The sequence below is a fragment of the Stylophora pistillata genome, unplaced genomic scaffold (assembly GCF_964205215.1).
Source record: "Stylophora pistillata unplaced genomic scaffold, jaStyPist1.2 SCAFFOLD_3449, whole genome shotgun sequence".
In the NCBI taxonomy this organism is placed as follows: Eukaryota; Metazoa; Cnidaria; class Anthozoa; order Scleractinia; family Pocilloporidae; genus Stylophora; species Stylophora pistillata.
The window spans coordinates 1-20,244 of record NW_028290910.1 but is presented as its reverse complement, the minus strand read 5'-3'; the positions used below and the strand labels follow the sequence as shown (position 1 = coordinate 20,244).

Below are 20,244 nucleotides of genomic sequence, written 5' to 3'. Positions count from 1 at the left end.
CATCTCACACAATGATGTACGATACTTAAAACTTTGTAATTAAACGTTAACTAGCACTTCTTTTCAGATTCTCAGCTTGAAGACTCTGTCAAAGGAATTAGAAGCATCACTCCAAACATTGGACAACGAAGATTGCTTGGAGATCTCCGAGCAAGGGGATTTCAAATCCAGCGATAGAGGGTTCGTTGCTGTCTTCGTAGACAAGACCCGCTTGGGACAGCACTTCGCCGGAGTACTACAGTTTACCCTTGGAAGTACTCTGTACCAACGCCAAACGCTTTGTGACACATAGACTGAAACCACAAGCTCACCAGGTACAGGTTTGTTGTGCACTGCTGTGTTGATGGGTATTCAAGGGTTATTGTATATGCCACCCTAACTGATAACAGCCGAGCAGATACAGTGTTGGAGCTCTTCATCGAGGGAGAAAAAGAGTTTGGCTTACCTTCGAGAGTAAGAAGCGATCGTGGACTGGAACATGTGGGAGTGGCAAAGTACATGTTGGAAAATAGAGGACTAAACAGAGGAATAATCATAACGGGAAGCTCTGTCCACAACTGCCATGTTGAGCGCGCTCACAAGGATGTTTACACTGGTGTCCTTTGTCACTTTGCCAATATCTTTAGTGGAATGGAAGACATGGGTCTTCTTGATCCCTGTCTACATTTATTTTCATTGCACTTTGTCTACATGACAAGGATAAATAGGGCATTGCAACACTTCATTAGTCAATGGAACAATCACCCTGTCTCCAGTGAACATCAATTATCTCCCCTACAAATTTTTGCCTCTGGGATTCTGGAAAACATGCACTCTGGCTACTCTGGAGTAGGGAGTATTCTACATCCAAATGAAATTCCATTGTATGGGTTTGATCCAGATGGACCTATCCCGTTAGGCGACAACGATTACCAGGTCTCAATACCAGCTGTTGATGTTCGGCTGACACCACAACAACTGCATATCTTGGAAGTCTCCTATCACCCTTTGAATGAGGAGAGTGAACATGGTAGAACTCAATATTTGAGATGCATGGACATCCTTAGGAATCAGTTCAACATATAAGAAACTTTGCTGAGATATGGCCGTTTTGGTGGTAACAATCTTTAAAATAGGTGTTCCCAGCATTCAACCAACCTAAAATCCGTTGTTAGAGAGTGAAAATAGGGCCTAGAATTAAGATCAATTAACGTCTATCAAACAGGTACCACTATGACAGATTGAAAACGCAAACAGTGCAAAGTTTATTATTAAAAGCTGGATCATTGGATAATGCAATTCAAGACTTTTCATTGGCTTAGCCATTATGGTATATGAGCCAATATACCATAAACTACGATATGGTAAGCGTACGCATAAGCTTAAAATTGAAAGGGAGCTAAAAATGTAATAAAATTTAATAACTTAATGTCGCGTTTTTAATAAAACAATTATTCCACTCGCGTTTGTTGGATATGAGATGACTATAGCCAACTCGGCGCTACGCGCCTCGTCGGCTATCTATCATCTCATATCCAACAAACGCGAGTGGAATAATTGTTAATTATTTGCCTTTAAATTGTATCCATCAGAATAGTCAACAAAACTAATGCAATTTACCCTTTACAACAGTAAGGAAAAAAATACATAAGCATCTAAACAAAACAGTTCTAAACAGCTGCGCTCACTTGAAAATGTCAGCTTGAACAGATAACAAGCTTGATACTACAATCAGCCATTAGCTAATGATTTCCCAGTATGATTTACCAGAAAATATTTTGTGCACAGTTGTTAAATGTTTTAAAACCGTAAATACCTATCCAAGGCAGATAACACAATTTCACTACAAAAATTATATTATCAGTCTGTTTTAATCAGCTTGCATTTGTCATCACAATGGTCTTCTTTAAGTCACAAGGCATATTACACAATATCCATTTCCCAATAATCTGATGCAAGTATTGCACCGAACTCCTCTCTAAGTTCAGGAAATGACTGATAAGTCGAGGATAGCTCCAATACAGTATTACAAGTGTGGGCAATTGGTCGGCGACCCAAACTAGATAAGTTGGTAAAATTTACTTGGATTGCATCAAAAAGCATTAACTCAGACCCACTGATGAACATTACAAACTTCGATAATTTCTGAGGCGTGTCAAGGCCCTTAATATACCGTTTGAGAAACTTAAGGCTATTCCTTTCCCCATCACTCTCAGGGTTTGCCACAAGGCAACTCAGGATTTTGCTTGTGGATGGTATTAACAATTCATACCTTTTGGAAATTGCTGTAAAATCAGGAAAACTAGGAAGAAGTGTAGAGATTATATCCTTCTAGCAGTCTGTAATATGATGTGGCTTCTGCAGCAGCTCCTTATGGGCTATTTCTTCAATAACTTGACTAACATTCTCGGAATTTACCATAATTCGACAGTCATAGTTACTAAAAACTTCCAGAAGCTGGGACATTTCATCTTCATCATCCCACTTCATGTCACCAGCGAGGCACTCGTCAATCAAACATTTTTCATCTACTGAAATGTAATTTCTAAAGGATTGAGTCACCATAGCACTATTTACTGAAGATTCCCCCCAAGAAAGACAAGCAAGGAACGTTTGAGACAGAAGGACTGGTAGGTATTGACATGTTAAATATCCTTTCACCAAAATTCTGCCAACAGCAACCCATTCATCCCTTTGATAGTCATGTCTTACAAATGGTACCCGCTCATTTTCTCCAACAAAAAAGGAATCATATGTTTCTTTCCGAAAGAGAGAAAACCTAAGCAACCCAACACCTGTGCCCACTTCTTCAACTCCCCTAGAGTCAATAACAATTATCTCTATGTCGTGACTCATAATTAATGGATGTCGGAATATGTCAATCAAATCCTTCTTAATATTTAGCCTGTGTACTTGGATGATACGTTTTGGCGGCAGTTGAGATACAGGTACTGATACAGACACAGGTACATGCTCAGATACATAAACAATATCAGAGTCGCTGCCGGTCTCTATATCATCTAAATCTGTAATTTGATGTGATGTTTCTGCTTCAGTTGGCAATGGTACACAATAAGGTTGTGCAACATCCTAGCAGGGGTGGGGCACCACAGCTTCATCTGGCCTCCCATCACTCTCCCAAATGAAAGCAACACAGAGCCTCTTTGTGCTCCACTAACATTAAAAGGAAGTAATAACTTGTCATAAACCATAAAAAACAAAGTGAACTAAGTGGCAATGATGTAACAGACTATGAAGGGTTCACCTTTGTACAAATATACAAAGTCACATGGAGTTGCAAAATACCACATCAATTCATGTCTCGTCCTCCTAAACGATTGAATGAAGATCTGAGCCAAGAAATAAATAAATAAACAAACATTAAAATAAAAAAATACACAAATCTATTTGGAGACAAACTGGATAGTATTTCCAACACAAAGCCATTGTCAGGGCCACTAGTATGAGCTGGGAAGCCAGTCTATCATATATAAGGTTATCCGTCTTCATTGGGAAGCTACCCTTGCAGTAAGTCAAAAAAGCTAGAGGAAATCTATACAGCTTTTATTTTGCTCAATGCAAAAGTTCAGAAGAAAAAGTTCACCTTGGACTGTCATCTAATATTGAATTCTCTGGCTCCTCTTCGGTTTCACCATCGTCTTCAGACTCCAAAGGGACCAGTGATCTAACATAAACAGCTCCTTCACCAGCCTTCCTGGTCACTCTTTCTGCATCCAGAGTTATGCATTCAGCCAGCTTAGGAGTTATTAGCTTTCCATAGCATGGCTAGGTTAAGAAAAACACACATTACTTGCACGCTTCTTGCAAAAGTCAAGGGTAAATTCAATGAAAGAGTAGTTAAGTTAAGTTTATGTCACAAGTAAGGAGAAAGGGGTGGGAGCGGGGCAGTACCAGAGCAAGTCTAAAATAACCCAACAAATTCTGCAAAAAAATTCGAAGTCCATTACTCGCGTCACCGCAGGTATCCTCTTATGTGGTTAGATGTTTGGCAAAATAGTATAAATGCGTATTTAAAAATAGTGCAGCCACACCAAATGTATAAACGGAACAGCAATGATATTATCATTAATGCATTAAACGTAGAACAATGCTTAAGCTTACTTCTATCACTACACAAAGTTACTCACCTTGACATACTGAATTAGCAAAAGCTCTGGAAATCGATTCAATATAGCAGCTTTGAGGGAATGTGCGTCCCAGCTCTTGTCAAAGGGAAACTCGAGGCAGACAAGTTCTCTCTCTTCTAACTGAAGTCGGGTTGTCTGTGTAGGTACTTTGTTCATCTGGGGACTGGGAATAAGGACTAGATTCTTGTAAAGAAGTATCTTGGATGAGCGGCCTTTGGTCGCCTTAATGGTCTGCTTTGACCTTGCTGGTCTTCTACTAGTGCTTTTCCCACTAGCTCGGTTCGAACCAATTGTCGGAAAGAGAGTGGGAAGCCGAGCTTGGATAGAACTGTTAGAGTTTGGCGACGTCGAGGACTGAATGGCACGTTCGTTCGACTATAGTTCCTCGTTGTTTACCTTACGATCTCCGTTGTTCGGCTGACTCACAGAGATTGCCGTTGAATTCATCCGAGGTATTACATTTCTCTTAAAACCAGGTCTCAAATTACTTGAAATCTCAAAGCATCCGCGGCAGCACGACAAGCAGTCGATAGCTCTTCCTCCGTGTAGCCGAAAGCCAAAATAGCGGAATGGAAAAAAGATAGTGCTTGCGGTCATGTGATGACGTTTACATACTAATTAGAAAGAAAATAAAAAATCCCACTCGGAACGAAAAAAAACATGGATTAAATATAAAAAATATAGAACGCATACAAAATGAAGAGAAGAAATAGAAAATAGATGAGCTAAACACGTATATGTGAATTGATACGAAGAGATTTTCAAGTATATAGAAGGAAAACGGAAAATAAAGAAGTAAAATAAAAAATATACAGAAAGGAAATAAAAAATATGACAAAGAAATGTAATGGATGTATCGTATATTAAGGTTGTTTGAATATCGACTGGAAAGGCGCGCCATATAGCTCAATTGGTAGAGCGCCCCACTAGTATGCAGAGGTCAGTGGTTCCAATCCCGTACAGGCCTGACTTTTTTCAGATCTGATTTTCGCTATTGCATAAATAGCGCTCTCTACTGCGAGGATCGTGCATCATACGTATCTATAACCGCAGTTCAAAATATATCAACTTCATATATTCATCGTATCGGATTTATCATCACGCGTTTATTTCGAATCAACTTAACGGCCTGCTCCCAGTTGGCTTGTTAGCTCAATTGGTAGGGCACTGCACTAGTATCGCAGAGGTCAGTGGTTCAAATCCCTTACAGTCCTGATCTTTTTAGGTCTGATTTTCGCTATTGCATAAATAGCGCTCTCTACTGTGAGGATCGTGCTTCATACGTAACTATAACCGCAGTTCAAAATATATGAACTTCATATAGTCATCGTACCTACCGAGGTATGTTAACAACTACTAGCTTGCACCTCAAAATCTAGATGTTTCAAATGTAATAAATAAACCACATTGTTTGCCAGGAAGAGGCCAAAGGAAAACAAAAATGAGGCATACAGTCCCGAACAAGCTAAAGGGAACATGACAGTCACCTATTTTATACCATGCAAATTTGTAAAAATAATAAAATAAACTAATTTATTAATCATTTCTGAGCAATTAATAAAGCAACAAGGCTATCTCAGAGGATTGACTTTGATCTTTAATCAACACATACCTTTGATATAGGGATTCCCGTTTGAGTCATCACCTAGTCTGAGTGTTGTTCTTTTTTTACATTTCCCTGTAGGACATGGCTCCAACAGATCAAAGATTGTTTCATTGTAGATTTCGGCGAAAGAAACCCAAACAGAGAATTTAACTGGTCCTTGCGTATCTACATTGATTGTGGTGTCATCTGCAACCCTGGAGACATTCTCCTTATTATCAGTGGAAGACGAGAGTAACGCACTCTTGAAATTATTCTCCTTCTGTTCCTCGTCATCTGTAAGCCTAATAATATCTGTGAAGAATCTTGGTTTGAGGTTCATTCTCTCATAACTCTTTCCCGCTATACTGTTGAACAGCACATCGAGACTTCGAGGTAGAATCCCACCATCTTTGGGGGTTCCCTGAATTGTGTAAGTCTAAAAACACACCGTGAACAAAGATGTTTTAAAGTTAATGAACAACTGAACTAAAATATAATAATCACCGGGTAAATGACATCGGAACAACACCCAACCAAGAAAAAAGTAATAATTTTATTCTTACAGCTTATCATCATGAATCCAATAGCATTCGAGAGAAGATAAAGAAGTTACAGCTCACTGAACGCGCAGTTACAAATGTAAAAAACAAAACAGAAAGCTTGCTTACCTTTCCCGAGTTTGCCGCCCCGTAGGTGAAAACCAAACAATTTTGTCCGTTTATAAAGTCCGTCACAAGAGGAAGAGTTGTTTCATCGAAGAACTCTTTCTGCTTTGTATCCTCACTAAACACATTTGTGAACAAAAATCGGTGCGAAATCTCACCGCCAGTGCGAGTGCTGTTTTTGCATACGAACGATTCCTTTGGCGCGTTCATCAAAACCGCGGTACGGCTTTCTCTCTCTACGCATTGTTGATCTTCGTTTGCCTCGAGTTCTTCGCTACTAAATGGCCGTGCTCGTAAATAAACCTTCATGCATTCTCTCCCAAAAGTTCCGGAAGAGGTCTTTTCTTTTGCGACAACGTCAAATTCATCGAAGACATACTTGCGACCGTCGGCATCATCGTCACGGATAGGATGGTCGATCTGACTATCATCAGGCTCTTCTTCGCCGTCCGAAAGACAACTACGTGGATGCTCAGCCATTTCGTTCGATGAAACAAATATTTTCAACGAATACAATCGGTAGATCTCTCAACATTTACCAAACAAATCTGGACGAACCATTCCTTCCTAAAAACACGAGAAGAAACAGTTTTAAACTTGCCACTCGTTGATTTAACTTTCTTCTGATTGGTCCGTCAGGGAATGCCGCTGATCATATTGAATCGTGGGCAAGTTCGTTCTTCTGGCGCATAACTGGGATGAAAAACGTCTGCGCGTGTGCCAGAGGCCCGCGGTAAGAAACGAGGGTTCAAACGCGCGCTTACTCAAACTCAATAAATTTTTACGAGAAATGAACAGCCATTACAAAATGTAGCCACGAGAGTTATTTTTTTGTCAGTTCTGTCGTTCGTCTTTGTTAATTGTAATTAGTGTAAATAGTTCTCGTCTCGGTAGTTCAGTTCTGTATTTATTAGTTTGTATTTTTTCGTGCTGTCAAAATGTAAATTAATTTTGTCAGCGTTGTTTCATGTAATCGCCTTTGAGTATTGTGTAGCCTTGTTTAGTCTATTGTTTTAGCCTTTATCTGCTATATAACATCGTAGTTGTAATTTTCATTCAGTCGTTGTTATTCCGGAGTGCCGTACAGATCTTGTAAGTAGTTACGCTTTCGTTCGTATTCACCTGTAGTTTTTCGTATTACTTTCGTTGTATTTTAGTTTCGTTGGGTTTAAGTTCGCATTGTCAATTCTGTATTTTTTTGTGTTATGTACAAGTGAATCGTCGAGATTAAAAAAGGTACGTATTTCATACTGTGACGGAGTGTCAGTTACACAAAAGTTTAAAAAGTAAGGAAAACGTTGAAAAGAAAAGGTTTTAAATATTGTGAGATCTACCGATATTATTCGTTGGAAATAATTGTTTGATTGAACGAAATGTCTGAGCATCCAAGTAGTTGTCTTTCGAACGGCGAAGAAGAGCCTGATGATAGTGAGATCGACCATCCTACCCATGACAATAGGGACCTTTAGCACTGACGACGAGAACGTGGACGACGACGTATATGACCGATTTAGGCCTGGGACGGGACCGTCGTCCACGGCGGGAAACATAAATACTTTAGCACATCGGTTACGTGGACGATTCCTTTACTGCTAATTTGAAAATGCAAAAATTATCCACTAAAACAGTTTAACTTTTTTTCAGTGTTGTAATCAACGTCAAGTGATTCAGATCTAAGCTAAGTTTACATACACAGTCGATCCGAGCGGTTCGGATATTTTTCAAAGCCCAGAAATCTTCTTAAAAATGCCAGCTGGTATAAATTACAAAACTATAACGAAATATCTGCGATTTATATTCAGAAAAGCATTTATAAGGCTACGTACATACCCTGCAGCACTTTTATCATCATCCGCCATTGCTTTCTCCGCTGTAAACTGTAAAGCGCAATCTGCAACTAAAAAGAAATAAATTTATTTTCCATCTCGGTTCGATCAAATGACTTTCGGCAATGTTTTTATTCCCTAACCGACCCGTTAGATTGAAGAAATCCCTTAGATAGGTAAGTAGAAATAAAAAAACAAATAAAACATACTCACGTTCTCGTCAAGACGGCGAATGGCGGCATATGGCGTCCTGAACGAGATGTGGACGAGGTCAGCATTAGATTCCATCCACCAAAACCACCTCGGTCGAGAGGGACTGAGGTGGAATACTTAACAACTTGCAAATCATAACCGAAGATTCTCGGAAATCCGCGCGGAGACATAACCGAACACCCGAAGAACAAACAGAAACAATATGGCGGGAATTTTAAAGCGTGAACAATTTGCCTGATGGTAGAGATGAGGATAATTTTGGATACATAACTTCTGTTGATGAGGCGTATAAACTCATTGCGGAATTCAAAACAGGATCGGCAACGAAGTTTTCTTGCTTTAAGGCTGACAAAGGTTTCGGAAACACTGGTATGCCCATATATATTTGAAAGCGTTACGTCGTGCTAGCTTGTATCACTCTCGTTCTTGCTCTACTGATCCTATCTTCCATCACAATTTAACAACAGATCACTCGAACAGAAGTCACAAAATACTCTGGGAAGATCCACGAGACATTAAAGATACAAAAAATTCCTTTTAATGGTGTGCCTTTCATAATTTTGGGAAGGAAAGTGTTCGATTGTCAGCACGGCAAAGATAGAAAAGCTGGAGAGAAAAGGAAACGAAAAGACGCAGAAGAAGTAAATGAAATATTGCACTGTACATACACATATATTTCTCATCCGCGACATTGGTGTTACTACTGTCACCTATGGCTTGTGAACCCGAAAGGTCAGATACACATAGATCACTGGGTCATATGACATTGATCTCAGAATACTTTTTTTACAAACGTGATAACACTTCAATCTCGGCTAAATTGAAGATGGTTTAGAACTTACCAATTATAAAACCCTTTCACTGACGTATGCTGCTTACAAAAGAGAAAATAAACGCAATTCTACGCTTTTTTGTTTCTATTAAGCTGTCGTATGTCGGCTCCTTATCTTTCAAGGCATCACGCAATGACACTTCTGTTTCTTCATATTCCAAAAAATAAACAGCTTGAGAAATGCACTATCACTCATCTTACGCTGCTATAATTGTCTTTTACAGAAGGCTGGTCACAAAAATTTCGTGTTCAAGAAGAGATTTCTCGTTCAAGACACGCGGAAGTTTGACTGCAAAGTACAAATAAAAATGCGAGAAATTTTATTTTTTGCAGCGCACAAGATAGTTCCACTCATGTATTGACAGAACGAATTCGGTTTAATAAATCCGATAAGCGTTATCACTGTCCACAATTCATGCCACATAATCACCTGCTTATTGAAAGGAACGAAACTGGGTGGTTTCGTTTTTGATTAATCAAGACACTTCGAGCTTCCTGATGTTTTTTCTCTGTGTCTGGGACGTTAGTGTGGTCAAACAAAGCTAACACACTGCCAGCACCAGGTTGTCTTTTCATCTACGTAAACGCCGTGAATCAATTTTAAAACCTGACAGAAAAGTTGAGTTGAAGCAGCGGGAAAAGCTTATTTGTGCACTGCATCAGAGGCATTCAGTTTACTGTTACAAGCCATCCATTTTCTCCTTCAAATGTATGATTTTTAGTCTTTCAGATTCAAGAGGACAGCAAAAAGAGATGGGAGACTGCGTCTAGAAATTTGCGAAAAGCTTTACAAGGGATCGCTAAGTACGAAAGAAGGATTTACATTGAACTAATTCTCATTACAGACCATCAGAATCACTTTGTTGGCGAGGTAACTTAGTGTTCAACACGAATTAATGCAACAGTCAATGAAAAAAAGTACGCGGCGGGCAAGCCGGTCAAAGTGTGACATAAAAGTGCCTGTACATTTTTGCCATGATTTCGCTTTCTTTGTTGTTGTTAAAGTACAATTTCAAACATTCTCACAGTACAAAAAAAATGGCAAAGGAGTAAATAACGTATAGGTGTGTATTACTAGGCCGTTCCCACTTGAAATAGCGAGCATTTTCACAGTTCGAGTTTTTTATTTCTATAGGTCGCTGGAATATCTCAACCCCTAGATGAGAAGATCATCAAGAGGATCCACGAGCTTGTTGCGGGGGGAGTAAAGGAAATATATGAAAAGAGACGGCATTTGAAAATCTTTGTGAAAGAGGTCTTGTTTCGAGATGATCAGCACAAGACACAAACCGACGATACTTCCTTAGGACATCTGACCTGCGCACGCACATGTATCGAGCTACGGTTAAAAACGGCATTTCAAGAATTGACCCGGCAAATGTCCACTTAAAGACAGATAAGTGGAGAAAAGTTTACAACGCTGATTCCTTTTTCTTTTGTCCCCACTCAGAACAAGTAAACACGCCTATGGAGGTTCCAGTCTGGTCTGAAAATGAAAAAGGAGAAGGTGATCACTGCAAAATGAAGAATTGGGGTTCTTATTTCTAGCGTATTGATTATGGTATATCTGTGATCTTTGCCCCTCCTTGACGGGACATCATTGATTTTACCATACCGCTTTCTTTTGTTGTTGTTGTTGTTATAGATGAGTTGGATGAGGAAGTAAGTCTCACTCAAGAGGGGGGAGAACAAGAGTGGGCAATCAACTCAAAGAGGAAATGGCAATGCCAAAAATGTAAAAATCACAGAATATTAAAACTTCAAAACAGTTTAGTTTAAATATCAAGAAATTAATGTTACGAGTAGCAGCCAGTTCTCGGTAGAGTTTTATCAAGTCCATCACATTATTAAATTCAGAGTTACTTTGTTTTGAGAGAGGGAAATTGAGGAGCTGCAATATACTTATCATCATGGCAGGACCTCATAGTAAAATTTGTTTATAGAGACTTTTGGAGGAGAGGGGGAAGACTTGTTACAAGCTGGCTGACATATACATGAACTTTACCAAATGGGTTAAGTGCTCAGTATTTCAATCAGCTATGGCTCAAATTAAACTTTGCTTTACCTTCAAGTTTATTCCTTTGTATTTGCCTTTCTCTGTGTTTATTTTTCAAGTTATGTTACACAAAAGAACACAAAAATAATAATGCTTTTGAATATTAGGAGCCTGGCATAAGCAAGAAATCAAAGTTAATTTGGGTAATAAAGTTAATTTGATCTTCCAATATTCTTTCATTTTAACCACTGACAAAATTTTCCATTTAAATTTATCCTCTCCATTGTTTTGGATGTTGTATGTAAAAAAAAAAAAAAAACAATAATCAAACAAAAAATATTCCGCAACAACTGTCCTATGTTGTGGTAAATAATTTATCACAAAATACATAGTGTAATACATCATATTATGATTGTATTTGATTGTATTATTATATTATGATTGTATTGACATCATATTATGATTGTGTTTACCAAAGTGGCAAAGGCCTTTCACTCTCTATCCATAAATTAAAAGGTGAAATAATTTGTAAAATGTAAGCTAATGATGCTTAGATGAGAAAGCATCACAAACATTGATACATGCCTTAGTAATCGGACGGATAGATTACTGTAATAGTATTTTATATGGTTTACCAGCTAGCGAATTATTTAAGCTCCAACGCCTTCAAAATTCGGCAGCAAGGATTATTTTTAATATCCCAAAGATGTGTCACATCACACCAGTTCTTCGAGAACTGCACTCAGTCTGGTTACCTGTTCAGTTTAGAATACAGTTCAAATTTATCATGATCACTTTCAAAGCAATTAATGGACATGGTCCAATCTATTTACAAGATCTTGTTAAGTTGCAGCAGAATGGACCATAAAACTTAAGATCTAGTTATAAGGGTCTCATGCTGCAAGCACCAAATGCCATAACAAAGAAAACATTAGGTGATCGTGCTTACATGTGTGTAGCACCTAAACTTTGGAACAGTCTTCCTTATAAAGAGCGTGACGAGACTGATTTTAGTAAATTTAAAATTTTACAAAATACTCATCTTTTTAATTTAGCCTTTCATTAGGATTAAATTGTGCATGGTTTAATAGTTTTTTACAATTTTTTACAATTTTTTTCATTCTTTTTTGAGAATTTAGATAAGGTTTTTAATAGTTTTGTAAATTTTATAAGGGTCTTACTGCAATTTATTATCTGATGTAATTATTATATTCTATAATTGTTATGCGCATTTGATCATATGTAAATGGATTTGCGCACTACAAATATTAAACCATTACTAGTCTACATCTTGAGTGTGTAATTAATCATCCAAGTGAAATAGGTTACTTGAAATCAATGTGAAAAATTTGTAAGATATTCAGACCCCTGATAACAATTACTGATGTGCTGATTTGTAGTATTTAAAGTTAATGATTTTAGAGGAAGTAGAGGAAGAAACTTTTGGATATGGAATTTTGTTGCAAACATCTGTTAAATCAGTTAAAAACTCTCTCTTATCATATTTCAAGAGTACATGATTGCCACACCATAACCTTTTGTATTCTACATTGAACACCATGTGATGATTATGGTTTCAATAATAAAAGCTGCTAACTTAAGAACTTTGCAAAAATATCTATGTACAAAGAAATAAATTGTGGTTATTTACTCTAGTAGCAGGTCAAACCAATCCTCTCTAATGGAAGTAACAGAAATTGTCATAATGGTGGTCTTGGTGGATGGAGAGAGAAACATCCACCAAAACCACTTTAATCTAATTTCATGTCTTATGATTTCATTATGAACGTTTGGTCAGCAACTGTGCATTATAAGAAATAATTAGCCAGAACGTAAACTGCTAATGTTTTGGGGAATATAATTCTTTTTCTTCCTTTAAGGTCTAACATTGGCCATAGATAAAATTCAAAACGTACTCTTGTTAATTTTGATCACTGTTTTGGTGGATGTCCACGTCCGACATCCACCAAAACTACCAAATACCTTGGCACCTTTTAAATATCGGAAGTATCTGCCTAAAATTGCACGAAACGTTTTGTAATACTACCATCAAACAATAAATTAGTACTTACCATTTTTCGGGTGTAAAGTTTTGACGCAATTTACCAAACAAATATTCCACTCAAGTCATCGGGATGAATCGGCATGTTTTCCTAGCTTCCTAACTATCGTTTAGTATAATAGGTCATGAGGTGTCTATCCATCTCAGTCCCTCTCGACCGAGGTGGTTTTGGTGGATGGAATCTAATAGGGAGCTTAAGCAACCACGACGACGAACGGAGGACGACGACCGGAAGTAGCGAGAACGTCACTGCGCAAGCGCGAACCAAGAATTCCGTCGTCGTCTTATCGTCGACGACTTGAGATGGACCAGTTTCAAGTCGTCGTGAACTTCCGAACTTCAAAGCAGTTTTTCTCATCAAAAGCTGCGGCTTTATTGTCGTTTTTTTGACAGTCTATGGCCGGTTGGAGTTTGTATTCGCTTCTTCGGTTGATTTAAACCTCCCTGTTCAGTTTTCTAAACAAATAAAATTCGAAAACCCACTAACTCATTTTCCTTCCTCCGCAGAACAGATGTCAAATCAAGCGGTGAAAGCGACCACGTTAGGTTTAAATTTATTTGAGTATATTTTATGAAAGAGTGCTGTTTATCATTTTTATTGAATGAAAAGGTTTAAATGGCAGTGCAATACACCACTGCTTTCGGTCAAAAGCTGTGTGTATGGAACTGTCGGTTTATTGCTACTAAAACATTTTGCGTGTTGCTGTTCTTCCGTCGAGACGCTTTAAACAGCAAAGAATTCTTTAGATCGGTGTGTCAACATGAGCGTGCGTGAATACCTCTCAGGTTTTGCGAATCTATTTTCGAAATGTTTGATAAAGATCTAGATTTACAGCGATAAAAATTATTCCGACAAAATCACACGGGAAAAAATAGTATTCTTGTTTGAAGCGCGACGACTGATCTGTGCCGATCGCTAGCTAGTATTGATTAAAATTGACAGACTTGAGTCGTTTGCTCGCCAAAGGAAGGAGCATCAAAGGTAGAACATATCAGGCTAAAGCACGTTGAAAATCAGGCAAGCCTTGGGCAAAATAGGTTTGTTTATACCAGCAACACTTAGAACTGAATTTTAATCTCGAATAACTTCCGTAAAATTTATATTTTTAACTTTTATCATGCGTAAATTATTGTAAATAAACCTAACGCTTAATAATTCCTTGGACTTTTGATGTTCAAGAATTGAATAACGTACTCTCGAACTTTCGATAAAGGTGAAAATTTTGATCCATGACCGAGAAGAAGGTTTTGGAGGTCTCTGAACGATGTCATTTCGTAAACTGACGAAGCGAGAATAAACAATAATTTCAGACGTCGTCGTCCTTGAGCAACTTCACTGCTTAAGTTTCATTTTCCCGCTAAAAACGACGTCCTCGTTCCAGACCCTCCGCGATTACTTGACGTCGTCGTCGTCCCTTTCGTCGTGGTTGCTTAAGCTCCGTAGTGCTGACCTGTGGACGACGACTCGTGCTCGATAGGGCATGCATGGTAGCATCGAAGTTCGTTTTCCCAACTTCCGGTCGGTCACGTTCTCGTCGTCACGGCTAAAGGTCCCCAATGATGCCGACGTTCGCAAGAATCTCTTCGACGAATTTTATGTTCTCACAAAAGAAAAGACCTCTTCCGAAACTTCTGGGAGATAATGCATGAAGGTTTGTTTACGAGCACGGCCATTTAGTAGCGAAGAACTCGAGGCAAACGAAGATCAACACTGTGTAGAGAGAGAAAGCCGTACCTTGGTTTTTGATGAACGCGCCGAAGGAATCGTTCGCATTCTAAAATAGCACTCGCGCTGACGGTGAGATTTCGCATCGATTTTCGTTCACAAATGTGTTTAGTGAGGATACAACACGGAAAGAGTTCTTCGATATTGAAACAACTCTTCCTATTGTGACGGACTTTATAAACGGACAAAATTGTTTGGTTTTCACCTACGGGGCGGCAAACTCGGGAAAGGTAAGCAAGCTTTCTGTTTTGTTTGTACATTTGTAACTGCGCGTTCAGTGAGCTGTAACTTCTTTATCTTCTCTCGAATGCTATTGGATTCATGATGATGAGCTGTAAGAAAAAAATTATTACTTTTTCCTTGGTTTGGTGTTGTTCCGATGTCATTTACACGGTGATTTTTTTTATTTTAGCTCAGTTGTTCATTAACTTTAAAACATCTTTGTTCACGGTGTGTTTTTAGACTTACACAATTCAGGGAACCCCCAAAGATGGTGGGATTCTACCTCGAAGTCTCGATGTGCTGTTCAACAGTATAGCGGGAAAGAGTTATGAGAGAATGAACCTCAAACCAAGATTCTTCACAGATATTATTAGTCTTACAGATGATGAGGAACAGATGAGAATAATTTCAAGAGTGCGTTACTCTCGTCTCCAGTCAACAAAGAAGTGAGTTACAGTAATTACCGGTAGTGGTGGGTTGTGAGCTAAGCCTTTCGGGGTTTACAAGCCGGGAAATATTTTTTTGAATGTATCAACAAAGTTAAAATGGTAAATTGGCCACCGTAACCATTACAAAAGCTGACATTTCGAGCGTTAGCCCTTCGTCGGAGCGAATAGAGGAATTGCGGGTTGTATGTGCTTTTAAGGGCAGAAAATGGAGCTACGTTATTGGTGGGAACATGGCAACGAGAAAAACATGAGTAAATAAGTGGAATGAAAAGAGTTCGTTGATCCCTGTGGGATTTAGACTTCCGGTTTGAAAGATGAGCTTTTGTTCAAGATTTTTACGGCTTTCCGTGCCACCTAAGTGCAAGGAAAGACTGCAGATTGCCATATGTTGCTCAGAATGATTAGGTAAATTAAAATGTCTAGCGACTGGTTTCGATGTGTCCTTGTCATTCTTTTCCACGTCTCGAAGGTGTTCTCGGAATCGGTCACCTAGTCTTCTGCCTGATTCGCCGATGTATATCTTTTTGCAATAAGTGGAAGTTATGCAATAGATTACATTGGCGGAGGTGCACGTGAAGTCATCGGTGATCTTAATGGATCGTTTAGGTCCCGATATTTGATCAGTGTTGTGAATGAAAGGACACGTTTTGCATCGTGCACGAGCGCATTTAAAAGTGCCTGGTTGGTCATTAGTCTGAAAAGAACTTCTGACCAAAAAATTGCCTATGTTTTTGTCGCGTTTAAATGAAATGAGCGGAGGCGGAAGTCTAAATCCCTCAGGGATCAACGAACGCTTTTCATTCCACTAATTTATTCATGTTTTTCTCGTTGCCATGTTCCCACCAATAACGTAGCTCCATTTTCTGCCTTTAAAAGCACACGCAACCCACAATTCCTCCATTAGCTCCGACGAAGGGCTAACGCTCGAAACGTCAGCTTTTGTAATGGTTATGGTGGCCAATTTACCATTTCAACTTTGTTGATATATCCAAATTATTTCGTTACTCCCACCGACGCAGCCCCAAACAGTTTCTTTTGAAACTATCAGCCTTTATTCGTAATATTTTTTTAAACCGAACTCTCACATTTATGAAATGAATACACTCTCTTTTAATGAGAACGTCTAAGAAAAAATGGGCAAATAAGGACCGGTTTATTTAACTGACACTTAGTCTGGGTAGTTCTTAGTATGTTCTTAAAATTTATTTTTGTTCTCAGTCTCGTTTGGCTGATAGTGAAAAAATAATAATTAATTACTCTCTGCCTGGATGGGACGCTAGTTCATCGTAGGTTACCCCTCACCCCTCCCCTCACATTTCGTCAAGCTCTCTTGAAAGTTCGCAGCTCCCGAGTGGAGAGAGGTGCTGTGTCCATCCTAAGACCGCAACACAGGCTCGCGTCCAGACCTCTAGATCAGACGTTCAATGCATCACTGATGACTTTTCCATCTCATCTCCACAAATTTCTCGATGGCCTATTGGGTCAGCATCGTTATGGCAAAATATTTGTAATTGATTTAAGTGGTAGTTCTTTTTCAATATTTTGATCTGTAATCAAGAAATCTGCTATTTGTTTTCCAGGAGCAACAACGACTCTTAGGTGGACTGAAGCACAGACTGCTAAGCTGCACCACGAAATCAAACAACTGAAAGAAAACAAAGAAGAAGAGGCAGCGACCTCAGAGGCAGTTTTGGAAGTGCAGACTCATTTGAATCACGCTAACGAGGAAGCCGCAGAACTTAAACAGATGCTTAAAGAGGCTGGCGAAGCATTCTCTGAGAAAGAGGCCGAGATAAGTAAACTGAAAGCAGCACTTGATGAACAGGAAGCTTGCATTAAAAAAACAGGTGCGTTCGAGGCGATAGAATCTCGACATTACCAACTGCACGAACAGTTCAGTTTTTTTATTTAACTCGAAGTTTTTCACATTACACCTCACCCCCTGTAACAATGAGACAGTGACAATGTGACAACTACAGGGATAATACGAAACACGACCAAACATTTCTTATTTCAAGCTCGTTAACTATTTAATTGACGACTTCTTAACTCAACGTTCTTTGATAGCCTACCACTTGTACAAATTGCGGTAAAAGATAGAAAGCATTTGGTTCTGTAGTAGTTTAATGACTCTCCTTGGTACTAAGTCAAAGTCCATGACTTTCTATCTTCGTTTAATAATTTTTGTGTACGTATATTTTGGTACTAGTTTTCTCAAAAGTCGACCGCGCGTTAGTATTCAAAATGGCTGACAACACGTAAAGTTGATGATAATTGACGCTGAACTTCATAAAGTCTATCGAAGCTGAAATATCCTACACTTTCCGTTTTCTCAGGCGCGCTACGTGCATGACTTGAATCGCTCGAGATGGCCAGACTAACTCCCCTGTGTTTTGTTCTCACCGCATACCGGACGCAACCCTGCAACATCTCACAAATGAGTTGGAGAAAGGGAAGGCAGCGCCTATGAAGACAGAAAAGTCCGCTGACCTTTTGCGGACGCAAGGTGCCCTGAACGCTGCCTTGGCCAAACTTAATGACACAGAGCATCAGTTGGACACAAAAAAACACAATAGTGAAAGAATATTGGTTAGGACAAGCGAGCAGACAAAAGAAGAATTATCCCGTGAGAGGAGTTATGTAGTTCAAGCATTTGACAACGATGACGAACTAATAAGAGTAAAAGACGAGCTTCAGAAAGCAGAACAACGCTGTAAAGAGCTGTAGAAGGAGATATCGTCACTAAATCAAGTTATTGAGGATTCACAAGCAAAGAGAAACGCCCTGGCCAACGAGACAGACAACGTTATTTCTGAAAAGGCCACCGAGGTGGCTGCTTTAACGAAGAAACTTGAGGCAGCTACTCAAGAGATTAGTTATGCCAAAGCTGAAGTGGAAGCTATCAAAGGCGAGTGCAAAGAAAAAGAATCTCGACTCGAATTGATGAAGAAGGAGTTTGGCTAAACCATGACAGAATTGGATAACGCTCCACTTAAAGCAGTTACAATTAACATAATTTTTTTTCTGCAGACTTTCATTTGGGGACTTAGCAGAATCTGAGCGCTACTCAAAAACCCTGAGCAAGGGAGACAGACTCAAAGAAGCTGGTAACATCAACACCTCCTTGATGATTTTGGGAAAATGCCTGGAATTTTTACGTTACAATCAGAAAAACCCGTAAGTATAAGTTGTCCAGCAGACTGCAAATCCATGTTCATAGTAGTTTTCAGCTTTAGAATAAATGTCAATCATACTGTACTTTATGTTTTCATTAAAAAAAAACTGTCATCTTTTACCTCAAGCGAAACTTTTAATTTATTTTTATAGGAATCAAACCCTTATCATCCCATTCCGTGAAAGTAAACAGACAAGACTGTTCCAGGGATTTTTCTGTGGAAAGGGAAGGGCTGCTATGATTGTCAATGTTAACATGTGCGCTTCCATGTTTGATGAAACATTCCATGTCATGAGGTTTTCAGCTATCGCCAAAAAGGTGAGAAAATATGTAGATATTTCTCGTCTTGACGTGCTGGATGTTACCTGACATATATCATTGATTGGAGAATTTAGTGTAGAAAGTTAATAATTAAAAGCCAAATCTTTCAGTATACAGTTATTGATGTCTAATTCTCTCCATGTTTAATGTCAGGTGACCACCAAACCGGTGGATTTACCTCCCCCAGCAAAGAAGGCCTGTGCCTTGGCAGCTACACCACGCTCCAAACCAGTTAGGCCCTCCGTTCCATGGATCAAAGGGGCTCTTCACACCCCAGCACCTTGTGATGATACCCTCACAGATGTTTATGAAGATATAGAGGAGGAAAGTGTCATAATGGAACCCAACCCTTACCAGCAGGTTTGTCATTCATAGCCTCTGAACAGGCCTTTATCATTATGGCTTTGGCACAAGCATTTCTTTGCTAGCGGTAAGGTATGAGGCTGTGAACAACAAGAGCGATGCAGGAGGTCTTGTTGGAGTCTAACAATGACATTGTTACTAATTATAAGTTTTTAAGTGTAAGTCTACTAATTATTAACTAACTTCATACAGACTCCCATCAACAGGTGTCTCCTACTTCTGGCACCATTCGAATGACTTATTCACAACATGAACATTAAAAACCAATAAAACAGAATAACCTAACTTTACCAACAGATCGAAACTGACCAATCACAACCAACTTATGCCTGTCGAGTCTTACCCCCAATAACTTCTTGACAAATCTGAATAATCAGTTTATAAAAACAGGACTTAGAACATTGGACTGTCAACAAATGTCCACTTTAATGATGACTTTTGCTCTGGACTAACCTCACCTGCACTATCAGAATACACTATCAAATATTACAAGTCCCAGACCCACCACTAATCTTCCCCTGACTTGTCTCGAGTCCTCTTGGCTTAGTCTCTTAACAATTTGTTTTCCTCCTTGAGGTTACTCTAATTGCTGATGTCAAGCTGCCAAAAAGGCACAAAAACATTAAGTGAAAAACTAGTGAAGTAAAAAAGGAGGATGTTTTTTAAGATCAGATGGGGTTAG

At 39.0% G+C, this 20,244-nt stretch overlaps 1 protein-coding gene and 4 pseudogenes across 2 annotated transcripts; 2 read left to right on the top strand and 3 right to left on the bottom strand.

Annotated features, from left to right (window-relative positions):
* Window positions 1-1,089: 1,089 nt before the first annotated feature.
* LOC148715665 (uncharacterized) lies at window positions 1,090-3,185 on the bottom strand (annotated as a pseudogene).
* Window positions 3,186-3,260: 75 nt separating this feature from the next.
* On the bottom strand, window positions 3,261-5,408 carry LOC148715664 (uncharacterized; annotated as a pseudogene).
* LOC148715663 (kinesin-like protein KIF20A) lies at window positions 4,619-7,746 on the bottom strand. Its single transcript, XM_088746644.1, has 2 exons — window positions 6,381-7,746; window positions 4,619-6,148 (listed from the first exon to the last, which is right to left on the bottom strand). Exons 1-2 carry the CDS (start codon window positions 6,855-6,857, stop codon window positions 5,729-5,731), a joined length of 897 nt encoding a protein of 298 aa, XP_088602770.1. The 5' UTR covers window positions 6,858-7,746; the 3' UTR covers window positions 4,619-5,728.
* Window positions 7,747-7,750: 4 nt separating this feature from the next.
* LOC148715661 (kinesin-like protein KIF20A) lies at window positions 7,751-19,559 on the top strand (annotated as a pseudogene).
* LOC148715662 (uncharacterized) lies at window positions 8,436-11,027 on the top strand (annotated as a pseudogene). Its single transcript, XR_015995907.1, has 6 exons — window positions 8,436-8,473; window positions 8,985-9,057; window positions 9,473-9,592; window positions 9,979-10,119; window positions 10,384-10,755; window positions 10,894-11,027. The product of XR_015995907.1 is annotated as an uncharacterized LOC148715662 (transcript).
* Window positions 19,560-20,244: the final 685 nt, after the last annotated feature.

Coding starts and splice junctions, on each gene's coding strand:
- LOC148715663 (XM_088746644.1), bottom strand. CDS start 6,857: ATGGCTGAGCATCCACGTAGTTGTCTTTCGGACGGCGAAGAAGAGCCT. Junction 6,149..6,380: donor GGGCGGCAAACTCGGGAAAG/GTAAGCAAGCTT, acceptor GTGTGTTTTTAG/ACTTACACAATTCAGGGAAC.